The sequence below is a fragment of the Athene noctua genome, chromosome 25, assembly GCF_965140245.1.
Source record: "Athene noctua chromosome 25, bAthNoc1.hap1.1, whole genome shotgun sequence".
Taxonomy (NCBI): Eukaryota; Metazoa; Chordata; class Aves; order Strigiformes; family Strigidae; genus Athene; species Athene noctua.
Window position 1 is genome coordinate 3,826,598 of NC_134061.1, and position 23,346 is coordinate 3,849,943.

Consider the following 23,346-nt stretch of genomic DNA (forward strand, 5'->3'; position numbering starts at 1 on the left):
ATACTGGTAACAGCTTCAGCAAAGGATCAGACAGAGTGAAAAGCTTGAATGGAAAAAAATGCTTGCTTAGGAACAAATACACTCAGTACCAACGGGAAAAAGAGTTTGTGTACATACTCTTGGAAATATTTTCTGTAAAGAATGCTTGAGACCTTAAATATGGTCTGCAATATTCCAGCTCACTGCCTCCTTCAAAACCTAATGCAGCTATTGTTTCACTTAGTAAACACTCACAAATCCTCAGTAAACACTCGTTAAACAAAGGAATAAAAATAAGCCTAATTCATGGAAAAGTAAAAGACTAAGATTTACAGTGTTTCGAATCCACCTAATCCGAACCCTTTCAAAACTTTATAGTACTTCCAGATAACATACTGTTATTCTTATCTGTCACTGAGACATACTATTCTTACTGCAGTCTTGCAAAACCAAGGATTTTGCTGAGTGATTAGAAACAGAAGGCAGTACTGACATTTTTCATATGCTAATTGGCATTTTCTACTATTGTAAATATTGCTCAATTAAATCTGGAATCTACAGGCAACTTGTCCACTTAATGAAAATTGTCATTTGTTTAGAGCCTGAAACCCTGTTATTTGTTTCTACCACGGAAGTGCGAAATGAAGAAGATCCGAAACCAGATTTATATGTAAATGGCAGCTGAACAGTAAACTCACTGCTGAATGTGGTCTTGGGAACGTAACTCAAAATCTGAAAATTATACACTGATCAGGTAATGCACCCATCTGGGGTTCTTCCCTTTGGCTCCAGCCATCACTTTCCCAAATGAGGAGACTTTGGTGAATTTGGCACAGGGAACTCAATAAACAAATCCAACAGGACTGACACAAGGCAGAAACTATCTGTTTGCTCTAGGAATACTAACAGGAGTGCTAAAGTTCTTAAGTCTACCAAATCATACATAGACCAGATAAAAATACAGCCTCATTTTTACCAGTGTTAAAACACCCACAGATCCCAATAGTTTTAAGAAATTCTGTATTTCCTGTGACCTGACAAATCCATCCTCTCATTTCCATCTTCTGGTATATGGGCCAACAGGCACAAGAATGATACTTGGTTTATGCATCACATTGATGCTCACATCCAAGACTGCCTTTCAGTTATCCAGGTCTTAAATGTCTGTGTGAAGGGTAAAATGCACCGACCATCAGATTTTTAATGACCATCAAATTTTCTCTTTACAACCTAAATTTTGGATTCTTCAAAACCACTCCTTTTAAAAGATTTATTTTTTCTCAATGTTGTTATAGGAACTCATCTTAACATGGGAAGAAACCTCTTACGGTAGAAGAGTAATTTTAGGTAAGGAGGCTATCTGCTGAATTTACAGTCTGAAGGACGGATTAATTTCAAGGATTTCTTATATAGCATTGCCAATTTTCTAAAGCTCACTTCTACACGTTTCAGCAGCCTGAAGCAATCACACTTCTTACAGCAACCCTAAAACAAGAAGAGACTGAATGCTGCCAGTGCTGGCAGATTCTATGCAGAGGGGATGAGGTTGGCGTAAGTCTACATTTTAATTTTCGTTACCTTAAAAATATGTGCTTTGAGAATGTGGTGTCCCAGTTCAATAGTTTGCTGTCGATTTAGTTTTCCTTCTTGACGGGAAAACCAGAAGGCAAGTAATGTGTGGCCACTCCTAAAATCAGAAGAAAGAGTGTGTTAGTACTTGCTTGTTACATCAAAAAAAGAACTTCTGACAACAAGTTTTGCTTTGCTTCAACCTCATCCAGCTTTGGGAAAACAGCTGGACTGATTCTCACTTGTAAACCACCAACTAATTGCATCCTTTATTATCGGTGATCACTGATAGCTCAAAAACCCCCAAACACTAGAGGACAGCAAACATAAAGCAATATATTTTCTATGAGAGATGTAAATTTGGAAACACCAGAGGTACAATTTCATGAAATCTGAAGTGCTACTTTTATATCCATTTAGGAGAGGAGAATAGTTCTTTGAAAGCATGCCACCCATCCTGAAGTCATTAGAAAATCACATATTTAAATATCCACGCTTTGAAAAAATGGCCTTTAAATGACAACTACATTCTCCACCCCGTGACACGTCCTGCAGAGAGAACCAACTTTATTTCCATGTAAAACCCCTTCGAAACACATTCTCCAGATTCTCCAGTAATAAAGATGCTTCTGGCAACGGCCTACCAGGTTGACAACCAAAGCAAATTAACTGAGCTACATGCAGAGCCCTGTTTAAAGCAAAACATAATAAAAGAGACAAAAACTTCCTTTGCTTATGGTGATTTTTACCAACATTTTTAAACACACAGACTTCCAGCTTGTGACAATGACAGTTCAGAGTGGCTGGGTCTTCTCAAAGATGAGAGAAGCTGATTCTCCACACATGCACAAAGCACACGCGGTACAAAAACGTGAAGTATTGCAAACCATTTCTGGATGAGACTGGCAAATATCTGCCCCTACGGGCACGCGTGGACAACAGCAGGAGACCCAGCAATCAGGGGAGGAGGCCACTGAGGCTCCACACTTGGACCTCAGTGGTCCAGGGACTTGCAGTTTTCTTGGTTTTGCCAACAAATTCATAGTTTTCTTTAAGCCCCTGGGTACTCCCAAGGGAGTCCTTTTTAACTCACTTTATTTCTGGAACTAAATAAAAATGCGACTACACATAAAAGCAATCAAACGCCTTCCAGCCAAAGAAAATAAAATATGATACCAACTGTGGCTTTAAAAGGGCTTTCAAGGACAGGGAATGTTATTAGCTCATCACTATTTGGTAAAGCAGAAAAGCTCTTCGCATGGCCGAGCACCAAGTAAAGATTACAGAAGACACAAGTTTTCACAACAGCGGGGATTTACCAGCGCATCTCCATCCAGGGAGAATGATCACCCCTGTCTCAAAATAAACTCAGAATAAAAGTGAAAGACTTGTCATGTCACAGCCAGGTGTTTGGCAAGGTCTCCCCCAAGCCCTGCCAATGAACCTTTTGGACCGATAACACACGGATTCATTTGAGCGGAGCCCGATGACACTTTGCCAGACCTTGTGGTACCGGTAAGATGTGGACACGTGCCCACTGGAGGAGCATGATGGAAAACAAAATGCCTTTTTCTTACAAGGCAGGACTTGATCCCCAGGTCTTGATAGGCGAAAAGAGCACCACACGCCATTTACATGTAATAAAACAAACTCTTTCACTGGTGAGTAATGCTACTGTGCCTCCCTCCTAAATGCTATTTCGATTTATAGGAGCATTATCAACTCAAAACAATAAACTGTTGTCTGAAAAGTTTTTATTGACTGATGGTACCCTTCACAATTTGGGTGACTTGGGCTCAAAAAGAACATGAAAAAAATTGCTTTTTTTGCATGCTTTGCCTGTCATGCTCCACTCCACACCCTGGCCTGGCCCACGGTGAGGTACTCGCGTCGGGATCCTGTAGCTCTGCACTCCCCATCACTGGAGAAGCAGCTCCTCCATATGGTGAGTCTGCCCATTAAGATGTAGCTTAGATGCCTCAGCTGAGTGCTTAAAATGAGGCAGGATGCCTTGTGCACAGGGCAGTGCCACGGATTTCCACACGTCCGTGCTGTGAGAATTCTCCATATAGCACCAACAGAAGGGACAAAACGTAAAAAGCTGGGAAAACAGAAGGGCCTTGGAAGTGGTTGTAGCACCTTAAGTTATGTACAGCTTGTTGCCTTGCCTGGCTTTCGCTCTTCCCCTCTTTGTTACCCATCTTTGGTGTGGGAGGAGAACATCGGGCCACAGGCTTTTAAAGGAGACAGACAAATCACTGCAGCAATTAACCTCCAGAAATGCCCATGGAAAGGAGAAACAAATCAGAAGGAAACAAGTGACTACGAAACACAGCTTGAGTGTTGCCAGATACAGCTGCAAGTCAAGGAGCACGGCAATTGCTAGATTTTATCCGTCCCTGTTCAGTCAGATTATGAAAACCTATAATCACTCTAATACACTCAAGGCAGCTCAATAGCTCATCAGATCCACAATGCTGCGCTCACGGTTTGGAGGAGAGCCAATGCATTTACCTCCGCTACTCGAAGGTTGGTGGTGCAAGTTCATTCAGAGCCACCAGCTCGCTTCCCTTCTGGGGACAATCAGGGTGGCAACCACGAACTGCAGCTTTCTGCTCCAGCTCCGAGAGGCTGCACAAAGGGACCCTGCGGCCACCCCTCTCCACCTCGATTTTTCACATCACGGAAGAGGAGATAACGCTGCTTGTTGATGGAAACCTCTTCGAAAATGTTTGGGAAGGCTCTGAACGGAGCTGTAACTATATTAACCTGAAATAGAAATTGAAGATCCAGAAACTTCTAATGTGCTTTTTCTTTGCAGTGAGAGATGAAGTGCAGCTCCCGACTGACACACGAGCCCAGTTCCACAGTTAGCTCCTAAATTGCTTTTCAGCTGCAGCCAGTAGGGTATTTACCTAAATTTAATTATATGCGTGACTCTGGCTGTTATGAATAAGGCATGTACGAACTATTCCAGAATAAAGTACAGTATTCATGAGTAATACATTACCTCTGCAATGCTTCCCAGACCTTGGCTTTGGGCTTGTTGATAAATACTTGCAGTCACTTGTTCTGTCAATGTTAATTGCATGCTAAACCAGACTCCAGCAGCACAGGCTTTTTTTTTTTTTTTTTGCTTTTTTTAATACAGCAGAGGATGGCAGTAATGATTTCTACATCAAGGAACTCGGTGAAATGATTTGCTTTGAATTTCACCACTGCAGAGTTTATCATCAGAGATTTTTCTATTTTTAATGTAAGATTTCTTTTTGTGAAAAATTAATAGCGCTGCCAGCTCAGCTCCAGCAGCCTTTGTCTGCTCTAGCAGGCTGCCTGTGTCAGTGCTGGCTCCGGTAGCAGCCAAGGGTGCCTACATGGATGCACACACACCTGTATGTATAGAGACATAAAGATAAATCTTCATCCTTCCAAGTCCCCGTATAGCACGAACTGGTGCCCACGCAGAGCAGCTATAGGTAAGGCGAATGTAAACGCAGATTATCTGTGGGCACAATCTGTGAATTCAGCAGAGTGGTCCCTACACATGTGCTCCCTTATTCACCCGAAGCTGAGGCACATATACGTGTGGGTGCAGAGCAAGGTGATGCAGGGAGGTGGTATTTCAGATACACCCCTCATCGTGCCCCTGTCGCCTTGGGCCACAGAGGGACAGGGACAAGGTGTCACTAATAAAATACCAGCGTGACCAAAGGGCTGTGATGGAGCATGGGGAAACACAAAAGAAAATACTGAAAGCTCCTGGATCTGTGCTGCATCTGTACTATTCTATCCCTCAGGCAAAGTAAAATAGATTTAAAAGGGTGTAAAATTACTCTAGTGTTAAGGCATTGCACAACTGGAGTAAAAGACATGCAAAAAAGCGAGAATCAGTCCCGTTTGCTTCTGAACCTACCGAAGTCCAAATTCCCTGATTTACACCCACACCTCCTTCCTTCCAGCTAATCCCATGAAACCATTCCAAAATCCAGAGATTTGACACCGTGCCCAGTGAATCTGGTCTTCCAAGAGACATGTATTCATATTTTATTCAGCTCTGCAGAGTGCAATTTTGTAACTTCGGCACAGAGAATGATGTCTGCTCTGACAAAGCCCGGAGCCTCCTCTGCTTTCAGAAGGATGTCTGTCCAGACTGCAGAAAGGCCAAGCTCAGCTCAGTGAGCTCCTCTTGCAGGATCATTTAATCACCAAAATTGATTTATTGATTCCTGTAACATAGTTTCCCTCTGATGTTATAATTGCGAATTAACTTGGAAGGAATTAACATTATACAAGAGAATTCAAACAAAACAGAGAACGCTGTTAAGCATGCGATACTCTTTCCTACAGAATTAAACACTGGTTTAATTTGCTGAGCTAACTGGGACAGTCAAGTTCAAAGCCAAGAAAAATCTTTCCGTCCCTCGGTTCAGATCTCACTGGAGCAAGACAATCTATGAAGTATCTGATCAAAACCCATCACCCTGCCTAGAAGTAACCGAGGACACAGCAGCGGCATGCTACTAATTCTAGCTGCTTTCGGAAAGTGCAGGCACACTTCCTGATGAGCAGGATGAGAAACCTGTGCCAGCATGGTTGCTGCTTGCTTTCTTCACCAACAGTTGTCTTATTTGCACTGACCCACTCAAACCATCATCACGACTGCTCACTACACACAGGAACACCCAACAGACTCAACTTGATACTAGAAATCCATCAGTCTGGGTATTAAACATGAGATTTCCAGGTTAAAGGGGCTACACATGGTTATCTAAGCTTACTTTTTATAGTACACGTGATACGGCCCAGTCCATACATCAACAGATGCATGGGTTAGACTTGCACACCCAGTCCAACACCCCAGTTTCACTGAAGCAGGTCTCTTAGAAAGATGCCAAATAATTTAATATTTCAACCATGTTGTTACTGCCCAGCAGAAGTGCTAGACTGACTATTTCTGGTTTACAGGAGTCAAAGCACTGCACAAAAAATCCCATACCCAGTCATCATCCTAACTCTTAGCGTTCCATTACCATTCCCCATGGCCTTGTGTAGTCTACGCAGTAAAAGTAGCACAACCGTGATTTGTGCAAAGGAGAGCTAAAGAATTGCATGAACCACTCTGCGAGCATTTGAAAAGCAGAAATGGAATTACTTAATGGCATCTGGCCTATCCTTAAGAGCAGTTTTAATTTAAGTAACAGCATCTTGGCGATGGAGGACTTAAAAAGTTTCTGACATCACATAAAATCAATAGGCTCACTGGAAGTTTCTTCATTGCCAGGGTATGACTGAACACCAGTAAAACCAATACCATCTGCACGGCTACGATCCTGCCCACATCTACAGGGACATCCTCAAGAAACACAAGCTCCAAATGCAGGCAGGTCTGCCTTGCCCCACGTCCTCGGCCCCAGGCAGGCAGGGGAGACCAAGGGGGTGTGCATGAGACGCAGCCCGGAAAGGGACAGACAGAGTTACCAAGATCTGCAGCATTAAGAGATGCTTCAGAGCATCTGTGCTTCACGACTCCTAATTCTGAATGAGCTGGAAAGCACCTTACCCTTCTGACACAGTATTAACAGCCCCCACAGCCATATCACTGAGGTAGAAAGTTTATTCAAGTGACTTTCAGAGATGTAATAGCAATGACCTCGCTGATGCAGCTCAGCTGAAACCGAGTCTATGCTGCAGACCTGCTCGCAATCCTGGTCTCACTTCCATTTCTCAAGGCCGTCTATTAAAAATTCCATAGGTATAGCTGTGCTGCACCCGTATTTTATCATGGATGGGGAGTGCATGCCTCAGATTATGTTACATACTTGGCTATCACAGAGAAAGAGCTTGTCTGTGCTTTATCCAGGATAACAGAGCTGCAACTGTGTCAGGAGCTGATCCTGGAGAACCTCTACACTACATGAAACAACAGCAGCCAGGCGCCGAGAACTGCCAAGAGAAGCAGCAAAGAGGAAAACCAGACAACTCTGATGGCACCCTTCAGATTTAAGGTAACAAAAGATACTTACAGTCATCTAAAAATATGGAAGAAAAAAGGGAAGGATAAAGGAGAGAAAAAAGCATTTCCAAACTCTCACAGGCCCTGACTTAATGAGATTTAAAAAAACAGATCCAGGGAGTAAAGATGCAATTCATAAGGCTTTTCAGAAAATCTGCTGGTTGCCAGGAACAGATTACTTTATATTCAGAGAAAAGAGGCGTTGTCCAAGAACAGTGTGAAAAGACTGCCGGCATATTTAATAAATATGTTGGATGGGTAAAGTGAATAACAACATCTTTCAGTAAGCTCTCCAGTGACTACACAGTTAACATACAGAGAAGATCTCAAAAGACCAACGGTGATACACTTTCTGTTCTCATTCAACCTGACATAATTTAAAATATATGGGGTTATAGAGGAATGGGGAATGTGATTTGGAAGTGCTTTACTGCTGCTTTGACCAGGAGTAAATGACCATGTGAGAAGCAAGATAGAACAAAGTCAGGGCTACTCTCTCCTGAACTGTTGGAAGATGGCTTTGCTCTCTAACTGGGTCTTAAGATTTGAGGAAAGAAATAAGATGATGAAATTAAGCAACAGTTCTTTCTTTGGTCAGCACTGATACTGCCTCCGATTAACTCCACTTCTCTTTTCTCCGTGGCTCAGTGCCACAGAATGCATTATTCTGTGAATATTTTCTTCTATTTAGATGTGAAAATGGGACAGCATCGAGAAGTTTACAGTCAGAAGAAAATAAAAAGATTTTATGAGGACAGTAACTCAAGGCACTAAATATATTCAAAACCCCCTCTGCATCCAAATGCTTAGGTTGCATGTCTAACGAGCCAGTTAAAACAAGCTGCTCCACTGATGTCCTTTATGGTGGTAGCGACCACATCTGCTCTCCGTCTCATCTGTCATGTTTTATAATCTGTCTCCCATTTCTCCTCTTCTCTTCCAACTGATGCTGCAGCTGCAGCCCTGCCCAAATTTCAGAGGGAAAACCTGCAGCTAAGCCACTTCACTGCTTCGCCAGACACAGAGCCACCACGGACTGAGTTCAAGTTTCCTTCTCTTCTGCATAAACCCTGTCCCAAACCCTGTGTTACACAAGCTCTGGCTTCTGACGCTCAGACAAGTCCCAGTTACAGCTGCCCAACTTGCTACCAGTGGCTTTAATAATTTATTTTTTAGCTCTGTATTTCTGCATGAGATTAGAGTTAACATCTAGAGATGTTGGTGACGTGGATACTTGCATAAACTAAGCTTCCTACGTTCACTTTGTTGAGCTACTGCTCATTTCTTTTACATTTCAAAATATACTAGGTTATAAGTCATGGAATCAGAAAACTTCATTCTGGAAGTCATATGGGAAGCCTAAAAGTTGTATTCGCAGAGTCAGCACCCCATCAGGTCTCTACTGCTTGGTGAACAGCTTGTGTTTGCCCCTCCAATTAACTGGAGGACATGATGATGGATTCATCTTTGCAATTCAAAAATATGGCACTCACTCCAGTCCGCTCGAGGAGTAAATTAAAAGACCAGGAAACATTGTGCTGTTGTTCCTATGCTATGGGTATGGACAAAGCCCTGCCCCAAATCACAGCTTGTGCTTCTACCACGCTCCACACCTCTGCCAAAATTAGAGCTGTGGAAATGACCTTAAAGCACCGTATCCCGTGGCCATTTGGTAATTAATTATACTAACTTAGCACAGGTCTTGCACAAGTGCAGATGACCAGAAAGCAGACTGGGCAAGGAAAAAAACCTGACCTCATGTATTTTGGTGACATGTGGCATCCAGCCCGCAGCTGGAGATGGCAAAATGACAAATTACAACAGATCCCTCCTGCTTCTGCTGATGCACCAAGTGCTGGCACGCACCTGTACCCGGGGCACTCAGAAAAAAGCCCAGTGTGAGCTACAGTATGTGCAGACTGTACCCCGGAGCCATGAAAAACACATTAACAGAGGTAATTCCAATGGTAAAGCAATGCTAAATAATAATGGAAGCAGCAGCACTCAGCTCCCTGTTGCACCTCAAGAGCTGGGGCTGCCAGTGACTGCCGACCACTTGTGAAAATCTGATTATTTCATCTCCATCCCCACAAGGTGCTAACGGGCACTGCATTATTTTTAATTTTCTGCTCAAGTATATACAGGATTCAAATAAATCCTAAACCTATTATTTTGTTTCACCTTGAATTCAGATAGTACCTTTGCTTCGCTCAGTAAAATCCATCCCACATGAATGCAGAGAAAACACTTAAGACATAGCCTGAGATTTGGTGAACACTTGAGCATTTCAGCTAACAATAAAGTAGCATTTATTTTAAGAGCTGTTCAGAATCTCATAATATAAAAGAGGAAGAAAGTCAACTAATCCATGTACCATAATAACAAACTGAACTACATACAGAGGAGCTAATGGTGGGTAATTTTTAAGCAGATGATGTGTAATGGAAGTACCCACTCCACATTTTAAGATGTTTGTTGTATCCCTGAATTTTTATAACTAACATTTTCACTGACTTATTTTCCTCTGAACTTTCTAAATTAATTATTTTTTGACTGGCAATTGTTATTCATCAATCAGATTAAGCTTTCCATCCAGATGCATAAAAAAAAAACCAACTCATTTTTTTTAATGTATACACTCTGTAATCTTGCTGGGTAATATATAAAAACATTAATTTTGTGTAGGAAAAGTCACCACTTGCAGCATGCCTCATGAGAGAAAAAGGAAAATGCAAAATACCTGCACTGTATTGTACTGAAAGACAGCTCTGCTAGAAACCATGGCAACTCTGTGTGTTGGATTAGAGATGCCTACTTCTGTTTGGATTGCTGCTGCATGCTAATCCACGCAGGGAGCCTTTATTTGGAGTTTTGGGGACAGAGCTGGTTTGTGCATGTGGAAGAGGAGGGAAGAGATGAGGAGATGTCCTCAACCTCAAGGATGGAGGCACCAGTACTCCTCCCTGATTATTTTTTGGGGGATATCTCTGATTATTAGCTATGTTCTAATAAAGTCAATGAGCAGGAGCTGGGTGATAAAGTCCTGGTGTGCTGAGGAGAACAGCTATTGCAGAGTATCGGTTCCTCACGCAGTATTTCCAAGCTTGGGTTTCAGAGCCAGATCTGCCCAGCAGTGCCATCGCTGAACAAGGCACCAACACCCTGATTTTGAGAGATGCCCAATGCCTGCTGGGTCTCTCTCCATACCGGAGCATTCAGCTTTTCTGGCCACAGATGTTCAGGATTTCAGACTAACACTGCTCTGTAGCATCCATGAGAACAGCTCTGCGTCGCCGCGCAGTGAAAACCTCCTGCACACAGCAGGATATTCCTCAAAATTCTCTACCAGGAGACTCTCCCTCGTCATCCTGCTGGTGATTGCTGTCCTCGCCGCTCTCGCTTCTTACGGAAGGAAAAAAGCTTCTGTAAACCACAGAGTAAGTGCAGTTAACCAAACACCTGTGCAACAGCAAGGAGCCAGAAGCAGAATAGAACCTTTGTTGTGTTATGGAACAATTTTAATTTTTGCAGGCAAAAAGCATTCTTCGTTACGGTTACTAGCAGACTGGCCTTAATAAAGCCCAGCTCAGAAGAGCTTCTGCTCTGTTTATCCAGCACTGCAGGTCTGGGTGGGAGAAACACCTTGGGCTGCACTCCCAGAGATCAGCAAACAGGAGCAAGCCTACACCGAAGGCACCACCTCTGCAGCTTCCCCTCTCCGAGTTCCAGCTGGCGCAGGTCACCTCCCCGGGAGCAGCATGTCCACGCCTGGGCGAGTCACCCTGGCCTGCCAGGGCACCCTGACCGACCCATGCCGTTCAGCTCCTCAAGTCAGCAGCTAAAACAGGCTGGATGAACTGCTTCAGGTCAGAGTGACGGCCTGAGGAACATGCGTGGATTGCAAGCATCTGAAATTAGGTGAGATGAATCCAAGCCAGAGGTGAACATCTAAATGCTTCATATTGCTGAGGTCCCGCGGATGCTGGGGAGTTCTCTGAGCAGTGCAGAGAGCCTGTTTCTACCCTGCTCCAGACTGAGCGGTGATGAGAGGGGACACACCACCAGCACACACAGCGCTGGGTGGCCCAGTGCCACCCTGAGATGCAACAGCCTGGACTGAGAGTGTCATATGCGGGCAACGGCATAGAGTATCTTCTTCCTTCCTTAGCTTTCCTGTACAAGAAAAGAAAATCTGTGCATCTACCTCAAACCCCTGTGTACTGGTTAGAAGAGCAGCCTGGACAGAATTAATCTCATCCAGTTTTATTTGTCAATACTGGAGACATGTCCTGGTATGCTCGTCACCCCGAGCTCCCTTCATAAATCAACAGGAGACAACACTTCCCAGGCGCCCTTCATCTGACCTATTTTAGCCTTTTAGCTCATGATGAAATGAATCATTCTTATTTCTCTCCTCTGACTATAAAGCAAGTCTAGACAAATAACTCAGATGTTGATACTTAAATCTGGATAGAGTAATTTCACTTCTGGGGTCCATATCTGACTACAGCTCTCTTACTGCCTTGCCAGGGCAAATCACTTCACTTCTGTCTCTCCCACAGTCCCTTCATCAGCAGCACTGGGATAAAACATTTTATTAGCATTGTAAAAGCACGGAAAATAATTGCACGGAAGTTTCTGATTAAGTCTAGGCAGAAAACAGCATGGCATTATAGCAGAGTTTAGGTTAAGAAATACAAGTGTAAGTGTGAATGTATAATAATAACCATTTTCTCCATGTACCAGTCACAAAGGATTGGGATTTTTCTCTAAAATGTTTTATGTTATTTGTCAACTAAGACGCTTGGTTAATAGTGCTACACTGACAGGCTGGGGAAGTCATTACTGCAATGCTGCTTAAACACTCTGACAAACGCTTTTTTGGTGCCCTGTTATTAAACAATGGAGGATGCTAGGGGAGTTCCCCTGCAGGAGAGCCTGCAGCAATAGTGTTCCCCTTCGATGCCAATTAGCCTTTATTTTGGACAACAAATGCATGGTGAGTGTTCAAAGAAGAGAGTTAGCATCTCGACAGGCTAACACACAAATCTGGAGGATGGAGATCTGCTGTTTATCTTAAAAGCATAGAGAAATGGGATAATTTCTGGACATTGTGTTCTTCCTCTCCCCACTTCTCCGTGCTTTGGAGAACATGGGAACTCACTCTCATTAATGAAATGAGGAAGATTACCCCAGCTGCAGTGCCATGGACATGAGGCCCATTATCCCAATTTCCTTGGTAACATCCTCACACCTGGACACTCTGTCAGGGTAAGTCAATTAAGAGCAGCTTCACAAAACCACATTTCACTTCAAAGCTTTTCTTCTGGGGGGGAAAAAAAAAATCAGCCTCAGCAATCTGACTGTATGTATCGACACGGCAAGGTCAAAAAGCTTCACATTAACGGTGCATTTCTGCAAGGCCGGATGATGAACTTGAGGAGCTCTCCATACAGTTGTCATGTCTTCTCAATTCCCAAGTGAGCAGAAAGAAATCAAACTGGCTGTGAACAAACCAGACGCAGGCAGATTTTCATAGGCTACTACTATGCGCTCCGTCGGTGGCAAGCTGTGCTTCTTTTAGAAGAAATAAAATGAAAAATCATTACTTATCTTAATCGTTGCTAAGGGTTTACCATGCTCTGAGCTCAACAACTCAATATTAGCTCTTCCCTGAGAGCTGGACAGGAGGATTTTGAGGAGCACAATAGCTGAATCTCAGGGGGTCCTCTCTATTAATCACTGAAATGTATCCTGTTTCATTATCTACCATCAGAGTATAATGCAATTAGTGCACATTATACATTAGAGATATTTATTAGTCCTCCAGTACGTATGGATTCACCCTCAAGGCAGTGGGAGCCCATTATATGCCTCGTAACTTCTTTTTTGCCAGTGGCAAGGAGCTGGGTCGCTTTAGCTCTGCGGGGTTCCCTACTTGCAAAGAGTGTGAGCGTTCTCCATGAGCTTTAAAAGTCCCCATTAATTTATCATGTAAAATGGCACATACGGGACTCAAAATGATGCCTGGAAGTCTCCTGAGCAGTCCTGAGGATAGCACGATGCGTTCGTGATGTTTGTGAAGGCAGCGCTGGACCCGAACCCTGAGCAGAGATCTGTCCCGTAGGGGCTGACTTGTGCTTCATGTGAAAAACCACACGTGGTTGCACGGCTGGTTTCAGTGCAAAACCACCTCAGATGCAGCACGTTTGAGTTTCATTCTGAATTTGGGATTTTGGTATTCCCATCACTGTCGGCATGAAGAGGTTTGGATTTGAAATTCATGGATTGAAATTCATTCCAATAATGGATTTCTGGACCCAGGGAGCCAAAGCCCCCACGTTACACAGCCGTATGCGCTGCCACCACACGCAGCACCCAACACACTCAGGGTGCTTTACCCACCAGGTAAGCGTCCTGCACCTTAATTTTATTTTTGTGGTAACGAAGGGAAACAGCGATTTTTCCGAGTTGCTCTCGCTATGGTTTATGGAAAGTGCTGTGTGATTAGCACTAATTGCCAGGCATACTGGCTGCTGTCCCCTCGCCCGGCTGACAACAAGCTCTCTTACAGCCACACCAGCCAAAACCACAGGGGCCAGACAAAACCAGTAACACCGGGCAAGAGCGACTGGGAGGGAGAAAGCTCTCAGCTCCATAGGTGTAAGCACAGCAAGGAGGGTAGAAAAGCATTACACAGTGACAAGTACTTAATGACTCTGAGGACACTGATTGATGTACAGACACCTGCTGCTGGGAGATGTTTTACAAAGGGCTTGCTCAACAGGACTATTGTGCAGAACCTACTAAAACAGAGATGATGCCCATTGGGAGGAGCTATACAGTATTTTTCTACTGCAGCCTGTTTACCACAAAATTTGAAGTGGTAAATTACTCTGACACTGCTAACAGCTACAGCTGCTTTAACCAGCTGGGTGGCTATTTGGTTCTAGCAGATACCATCACATTTTTTTCAGACTGACCATAGGGTCTGGGAGATGCACTGACACGGCCTTGAGTCCAAGTGTTTCCCTGATTCTTCTAATCATATTTTAAGAAATGGACAGACCAAATGGAGCAAAGCTTATGGGGATAAAGTACTAGAATTACAGTCAAGTTTCCACTCTTCAGTAGAAACAAAGATAAGGTTGTTAATAGTGATCATTTGGTTTAGAGAACATCAATCTAACCATGATTAAATTCTGTTCCCTGTGAGCTAAGCCAGGAACTCAGCTGCTATCAGGATGGAGATATGGATGCATTTACAGTCCAAAATTGCCAGAGCTTGATCCTTATTTTGCTTTCAAAAAGACATTTAGGAGGACCACAAGGAATGCAAGTTCAAAAAAGAAGCCAACTGCAAAAGATGTAACGTTCACCCTTCATCTCCTTATCCTCTACTTCACATGGTTTCAGTCCCTTTGGAGAAAGGGAGGATGATTCCCCTTCTCCAGACTGACCTGGCAGGAGAAATCTGCCAAAATACAGACATCCCTGGTGGTGCCTGTATGGGAGCTTGTCAGCCTGGGGCCTTCTGAGGAACAGCTCATCTCATTCTGAGGAAGACTGTTAGACTTTCCGGGTCAGTTATGTGCCCAGGGGGTGCTTATTTCTTTCCATGAACAGCATAAGGATCTAAGATGATCAGTACAAATGTAGGAAACTACAGCACAGACAGATCAAAGTTGGGTAAGACGCATCCATGTGCAACCTCATAAAATGAAATGATTCAGGTAATAGTATGAGATCAACACCCTTGTAAACTCTGATTTCTCAGAGCGTTTCCTTACCTAGGATCACAGAGAAACTTGGTCTTTTCACCTTCTTCTCTCCAAATAAGCCATTCTCGGAAAGAGGGATGAACAAACATTCGCGTCATATCTCTACGTTTGATAAGAAACATAGAAAGGTTCTCCATCCTCTGTTGAAAGTCATCCCACTCCAAAGTGCCCTCAATGTTACCTGCATTAATGGCCTGAAAAATATGTTCATCTGTTAATGGATGCAGAGATGCCACTGCCACATTCAAGAGAGGCATAACCCGATCAAAGGAAGACTGCGTTGGGAACTTCATATTGCACTGCAACAGGTAAACTTCTGACAGAGACACTGGGACTACTTTGTAGCTGGAGCTTTTTAGTACTAAATATCCTTTCTCTATGAGATCAAAAGTAAGTTTTAGGTACAGATAGGAGCCTTGGCTCAAGGTCTTGAGGTGAGAACTGAGTTTGCCAAACGTAGTGTTGTCCATTTTGCCGTTCAGTGAGATGTTGTTCTGGATTTCCGAGCTGCTGTGTATCCGATGGAGGATATATGCCTGCAGGTCCTGGTCTATGGCTTCATTCTCTTCCAGTCTATCCAAAAATATTCTGTGGAAGGGCAACAGCTTAATTATTTCCTACAAAAAAAAGAAAAAAAAAAAGGATACTCATGCTGGCAGTGTTTATTATTCACTGAGTAAACTTAATTCATATTACAATAGCACCTCTGAGACTCCTTTAAGACCTCTTCCATCAGGGCAAGCACACAAGATGGCAGTTTGTGCCCTCAGGACCTCACAATCTCATCTATAATCAAGTAGGTTGTGTGTGAAACATGACTGAAATGAAAAATGAAGAACACTGTTCCTAATACCGCATCCACGGATAGGGCTAGAAAATTCACACAGAGCAGTGCCCTTGTTATTCCTACTCCATCCCAAGCATGTCTCATCCCTTCTGCTGCCGTGTCAGAGGGAACGGACGACCAGATGACAGATCTGAGGCTAGAAGAAATTTTGCTGAAGCTGAGCCTAAGTACCTCCCTGGGAATATGCTCCTGTATCCCACAGCTGCTATCAACGGGGAAATGCAAGGCAACATCAGGACAGATAATAGCAAGTTATTTTTCAGTGCAAAGTAAATGCGTCTGTCTGCTGCAGGATACTGCGACCAGGGATTCTCTCCTCTGCTGAACTCACTGGTGATGCTTATGCAACATAAACCAAAGCTCATCAAAAACCCTTCCAAAGGAATTCTTGCGTCATGGGCTCTCAGTCACTGCAAAGAGAGGAGAAATGACGCACGGAGCCGGGCAAGGCAGATTAAGGAGAAGCCATCAACTCTCCAATAAAATAAAGAGGGGGGAGCACAGTGCAAAACTAAAGCTTGCACTGAAGACTGTGGGGCTGCAAAAGCCCTAATTAAATGAGGAATTCAAGTCATAGGGATGCAATTTACCTACAATTACAAAAAGATTTCTTCCAAATGATGTTTAATCTACTCCATTACTGAGAAAAAAGAAAAGAACTGCGGCACAACCCAGCAGATAGCCTGTGCTCTCCTGGTGTCTTGGGGAGCAGCTGCTGTTCCCGGCTACAGGCAGCGTGCAGCAGCTGCCTGCTTGATGGAGCTGGAACCAGCACTCAGCTCCCTGCCAGGAGGACCACAGTAAATCAACCTGTGGATCTCAGTAAATATTAGCCAATCTCAGTAAAACTGCTTAATGGAGCTCGGTAAAAATGAACTCCAGAGCTGTGTGCTAATGAAAAAATGGCTAATAATGAAAAAAAAAAAAAAAGAGAAACACAGAGCTGCAGACATGCCTTTCTGCCCAGAGCAGCTGGGCCAGCTGAAAAGCAGCTTTGAGCTGGCTCCCAAACGCATGTCCTGTCCCTCTGACATCTGTCTCCTCTGGGCTCCTGGCTCTGACACTCAGTGTGAATGTTTCCACAAGTGATGCTGCAAATCAACCAGCTCCACTGTGAAACAGTTCAAAGAGCAGATCTGCCCTAACTGGGTCACTTGTTTCCTTCCCAGCTTGCTCCATTCAGACGAGCAGTTGAGCCAACAAACTAAGGTCAGCTTAAACCTTATGCCAAGAAAGTGATGATGAGTGGCCAAGGACAGGCTGAAGGTAAAAACTGGCCCAGCTGCAAACTGAAATCAAAATAGTTAAGAATAACCCAAACAACATTCAGCTTAGAGCTTCAGCACCTGCTCAGGACAGTGTTCTTGGAGCTGAATAATATCTTGGCCCAACACTGACTCCAGACTGAAACAATCACACCCTCATGCTCTGGGTCACGCAGGAGGGGTATGAAGATCTGAATTCCGTTGTCCTTTCACATGGAGGAGAGGATGTTCTCAAGGAGCACAGCCTGACAGATATCAGGCCCTACCCTCCTATGCTCAGCAAGTAAGTAGCCTGTTAGCATGTGAGCTCTCTCTCACCTGAATGAGTTAAACTATTTGCTGATGAACATTTATCGACACGAATAAGTGATGCCGGATTAGATCCATTCAAAGCTGCAGAGTGAGTGTGGGGACACAAATGCAAATACAAAAAAGCCAAAAGGATAACCTGTTTTAAGCAACTCCAGATATCCACCAAGATCTTATTTATTAAAGCCCATGATAATGACACAGTTTACCACAATTCTTGGTCTCAACATACCTGTAGACTTGTCCTGACTGTCACTACCAGCTTCAGCCAGGAAGGGAATTTTCCAATCATTTTGCTCAGGAATGATACTATGGTGTCTCCATAATCTGGTTTGTGAAATTCAGCCTCATTTAAACCATCAATTAATATAATGAAATCTTCATCGGGGATCTTCCTCTCTGAGAGAAAGAAAAAAGCATTTATTTGAAAGGTCAGACACGTGACTATCACGTACTGCAGTCACTACAGTGTTTTAAAGCATCACCAAATATTGCTAAAGAAGAAAAAAGACACAACAGCAGCACCTTTCTTATGATGCATTAATTGCATCGATACACAGAGGTAGGCTCACACATCCACAGTTTCAATTCTTATAAAATATGTACTTTAGTTACAACACACACAACTGTGATATCCCACAGATAAAATAGCTAATCATCTTTTAAAAAATTACCTCTTCCACAAAGTCCAACATTACTTGATGTGAATGAGTATCTTTCTGATAAGTTTTAATAAACACCTCATTAGCTGTTCTCTGTAGTTTTGGTATTAAATTCTTACCCTCATGTCAAGCCTGTCTTAATTTTTGCAACTGCTAAATGAAGGCTCATCAAGAAATTCACCTCCCCAACACCGCCAGATCCTTCCAGTTTTGGCATCTGCACTTTGGGCACTGGCTTCTTGATCAACTAAGGTCTGGGCAAGCGTTTTGAAACAAAAGCAAGCCTGATTCACAGGCAAGACAATGATCTGAGGAGAGTAAATCATCAGTCCGCATGTGTAGGGAAGGTCAGTCAACATTCTGGAGGTTACACCCTCTGTTCAGCAGTCTGTTCAAAATAACTATGAACTTCCAGTATTGTAAAGGAGTTCGATCACAAGTCTGTAGTCAAAATCTTTTATAAAGAAGTTGAGGGGATCAAGGACTTCTTATACAGGATTTTTTTTTTTCCTCTGGTGAATACAGTAACCAAACTGATGTAAACAATGAAGTCAGTGTTTCTACATCAGATGCTGAGAGCTGAATGTAGCTTTATAACTAACGATACAGATTCTTTTGCAGTTGAATCTTAAGCTCAAGTGGTATCTTCTCAAAGGTAATCTTGCCTCAAACTCAAAACCTGACATCTCAGCCTCTTGTTGGCATATGCTATTAACATGTACTACAGATTCTGATCTGTATGAAGTTTGCTCTCCTTTCTAAAGTGCTATGGAGAAATCCTGCTATCAAAAAGCTCAATATTCCCAATAGCAGGTGAGCTCTTCTCTTTGACTTTAAATTGCATCAGGAAACTTTCTATAAAAACCCAGCACAAAAGGTTCACCAGTGACACGAGCTGTCTCTGCGGTGTTCCAGGGAGAACAGAAATGCGTAAACACCTTGTGCTCAGGGTTGCTGAGCATCAAAATCCCATCCTGTCCTTGCCTTACGTTACCAAGTTGCATTTATTTCCTTACATACTGTTAATATCCATATAAAAAACACGTACCCTGCATTAAAATGACCACAGATCCATTTTCAGTTAACTTTTCAGTAAGATTATTGGGTACATTAGAAAGTACACTTTATGACTTTCTGAAATCTTGGAGTGAATATATGCCTGAGTTTTATACCCACATCTCATGTTTCTCATAAAGCCTGAGGGAGAGAGGTGAAAGCAGGGAGCGGGGGAAGAAGCAGAACTTTGTTCTCTACATATTATTTAGATTCCTTGAGATTTAAAAAAAAAAAATACATTTGAGAAACATGAATCTAACTTTCTCAGTGACATACACCATTAATGGCTGCGCAATAATTTTGTCCCAGTAGCATTACAGCTTCAACAGCACCTTGTAAAAGACTTGCTGATATATTTACAGAGTCTTAAATGTTATATATTTTAAAACCGATTTCCAGACACTGTTCATTTTGTTACAAACCACTTGGTGCAAATTAGCTTGCCAGCACTCTCGATCAGCAAGGTTGAAAAATGGGAGTCCAGATCATTGGCTCTATTGGAACTGTGTTGAGTGCAGAACCCAAGATTAAAAAAAAAAAAAAAAAAAAAGCTTTTATATAAAATTTTTCCACCCCCCAGAATTTAGGACCAGATGGGGGTCAACCTGCTTGGTAAGAAGAATAAGCATCCTCTGAAATGCTCTGAATTCAAGAGCTGGAATACCTCCTGAGGAGTTACTGTAACAACCACAAAATGTTTTTCTTTAGAACAGCGGTTCCTAAATGCCCTTTTTTTTTTTTTTTTTTTTTTTCCAGGAGTGTTGGTAAGAAAGAGTAGCCATGCTACTCCTACAAGTGACATTTCTCCATGCCAGGAAAATCAAGTGCTGTCGAGCTGTGCTGGCTCCACGTGTGCTTTGTGCCTGGTGGAACCACGTGTGTTGGACCCAGATGCTGCTGCTCAGATTTTGGACACTGTGTTTTGAAAAGCTGATTTAACAACAGGGCTTTGAATCTCATAGAAGCTGCATCTATTTCATGTTGGCTCCTACACTGTCGTATGTAGGGTGGTAACAGAAAACTATCTGAACTATTTTTGCAGCCGACTTGCAGCACGCCATGGTAATAAACACCGTTTTGCAGGACAACAAGAGTCCTGAACTCTGCAACACTCTGATGGTTTTCATGGCAACGAGTAAAGATCTTAAATTTAGTGGTTGTCACAATGAATTCGTTATTATCTAGCAGAGGAAAGAAAGGAAAGGAGACAAAACCAATGCTGCATTACAAAAAGCTCTGAAATCTGTAATCAGGATAAGGCTTGTAACCAGTTCCCCTAGAAGCTTTATACAGGTATCTATAGACTTTTATGGTCTTGGTTCTTTTTGTCAAAGCTTCAAATTCTCAAAAGCCCACTAAATAATGGCAGGGAAAGGGAAAAACATTCACTTCCTAAACAAGCAAATCAGAACACAGTGCCATAAGCAGAACTGTCCGTGGAAATTGTTGCTTGTTTTCACCTTCAGAACTGCGAGGCCAGATTTGGGATGTGAAAGGAAGCAAGAGAAGAGAAAGCCAAAGGCAGGACAGCATTTCATCTACAGCCCTGAAATACACATCAGGAGGAGAGGGGTGGTTAACCCCTCACTTCCTAACAAGATGATGGTCTATTCTCAGCTTCTCCCCTGCAGCCCTTGAGACGGGACGCAGGAGGATTAATCTACGGTGGTGTTTCAACGCCCAGATGCGATTAAGAGGCATGTTTAAAATCATAACGAAAAAAAGGTGGGTGGGACGCAGGGAAAGCGTAGGGAGTGTTGTTGCAATACCTTTGTGCAGGTTTTCCAAGGGCTCCAGGACTCCCCTGCGGAAGGAGGCCATGGGGTCCTGCACGCAGGACCTCAGGCTGAGCATGCTCTGCAGGTGGGGCTCGCGCAGGAGCTGCTCCCTGTAGGCAACGAACTGCGGCGAGCGGCAGAGCAGGGCGGCCACGTTGTGCACGAACTCTGGCACCAGGCAGGTGTAGGCATTATCCGCTTGGCAGTAGTGATAAGCGACAACCTAGCAGAAAGAAAAAGAACAACAGAAAAAAAAATTGCATCTTCATCAGACGCGAGCCGGGCGCGTTGTTGAAAGCAGCGGTTTTTGTTTGGGGAGTTTGATATATTCTGGCAGGTCGAGTCTTTAAGAGTACTGAGTGTTAACTACCTGTGACAAGAATCCATACGAATCAGTTGGTAAAACCAGGCACTGATCCTGAAAGATGACGGGACCTGCCACTTGAGGAATAAATGAAATTAAGCCATAGCTGCTCACAGAGACGGGCACTGACAGTAACTGACACATCCGAAATGCTGCGCTGAGCAGGGAGCGATAGGATTGTGCTCCAAGCTCCATTTAAGGACTTGGCGTCAGTAAATAACTTGTGATTGTCTTCTTGAACTTATTTTTTATTTGCTGTTTTCAAATGTCAAGCTCTGGAGAAGCAGGCAGAGCGTGCAGGCTGAGCACCTTACAGCAAGGTAGCATCTGCAAACGACAGATTCCCCTGAACAGAGGGGAATGTCAGGCTTACTGTATGCTACTCATCCACTGTGATCCTGCTCTTCATTCAGAAAATCAATTCAATTATATTAAAAAAAAAAAAAAAAAGGAAAACTTCCCTCTTCCCAGGTCACCTGATTTTCCCAGCTCCTCAAACTCTGCTAGAACCCACTAAATTCTGCCCACTTACTGCAAAAAGCAGAAAACCAGTGATATCTTCTCAATCCAATATGCCAACTTTCCTGTTTTCTTTTGCAATATATAAAAAAAAAAAGGCCCACAAGAATCTCTCTCTGCTTGTAAAGCACTCGGCAGGCTGCTCCAGCACAGCTCCTCCTGCTCCCTTGCTGGCACCAGCCTCCTCGTGGCACTGCCTGGCCACGTCGTGTGAGCCTCTGCCAGGTCAAAAAGCTTTTTGCCAGCTCCCATTCATGGCATTTTCTTTTCAAATGTCACTGAGAGTATCCAAAAATATCCCAGCAAGGCAGGTGGGATCAGTTTTACACCAAAATCACCATTGCCTGGTGTAGCTCAGAACACACATATTGCAAAATAAAGAACATTTCTAAACTTGGAAAGGACAATGTAACTGAGGACACTGCACACATGGGATTTCTGCGGCCTCTCTGGGTGCTGTGTGAGCTTGGATGAAACGTGCCCACGGCTGCTGGCTGTGATTAAGGCTTTCTGGCTTTCCACCTGCAACAACCAGGCTCCAAGGCAGACGGGGTGGCCGCTCCAGACTCTGAGCTCTGCCACTGCGAAGGATGGTATCGAGAAATAAAATTATCAGGCTGTGGGGTCCTCCTACAGTTCTGGCTCAGCACCGGGTTTTAATTTTAAATAGAAATATATTAAATTACCAACAGGGTAGAAAGCACTAATTTCCTTTTGCAGTCACAATGAGGTGTCATGCATACAGTGATGATAAAGCTAGCTTGTTATTTCAAGCATCAAGCCCTAACACACGTGCTTAAGCTTCAATGGATACCTCCAAATTCCTAACAGAATTTTTCCTACTAGCCAGTTAAAATATAATGTATTCCCTTAGAGAACAGCACTGGGTAGAGTAATAATAAAGGCAGTGATTTCTTTTCAACAATCCTATTTATTTGGGGATTTTAACTTGTGGATTCCACAGTATAAAGTTCTTAAGCGGCCATCCCTTGGTATCAGGTTCCCAGTCACAGAAACCAAATCACTGTATGCAGAGGTCCTTTTTCCTACACAAAAGGTGTGCAGACACTAAAATATAGTCTCATTTTTATGAGAGGCTGATTAACTTCTAGGAATTTAAAGAGCCATGTCACGGAAAAGGGGACATGGCTAGTTCCCGTGAAGGGAATGGTCACTGCTCGATACTGGAACAGACATGTAGTTA

The 23,346-nt window shown here is 43.3% G+C and overlaps 1 protein-coding gene across 13 annotated transcripts in view; it reads right to left on the bottom strand.

Moving 5' to 3' along the window:
• The window catches only part of TANC2 (tetratricopeptide repeat, ankyrin repeat and coiled-coil containing 2), a 289,333-nt gene that overhangs the window by 35,517 nt on the left and 230,470 nt on the right, over nucleotides 1-23,346 (bottom strand). For all 13 annotated transcript variants that reach the window (XM_074926925.1, XM_074926923.1, XM_074926924.1 and 10 more), the window contains 4 exons: nucleotides 21,251-21,482; nucleotides 17,996-18,162; nucleotides 15,352-15,959; nucleotides 1,558-1,666 (listed from right to left, as the gene is read on the bottom strand). In XM_074926925.1, the coding sequence (XP_074783026.1) occupies nucleotides 1,558-1,666; nucleotides 15,352-15,959; nucleotides 17,996-18,162; nucleotides 21,251-21,482 (1,116 nt within the window). The remainder of the gene's footprint in view (nucleotides 1-1,557; nucleotides 1,667-15,351; nucleotides 15,960-17,995; nucleotides 18,163-21,250; nucleotides 21,483-23,346) is intronic.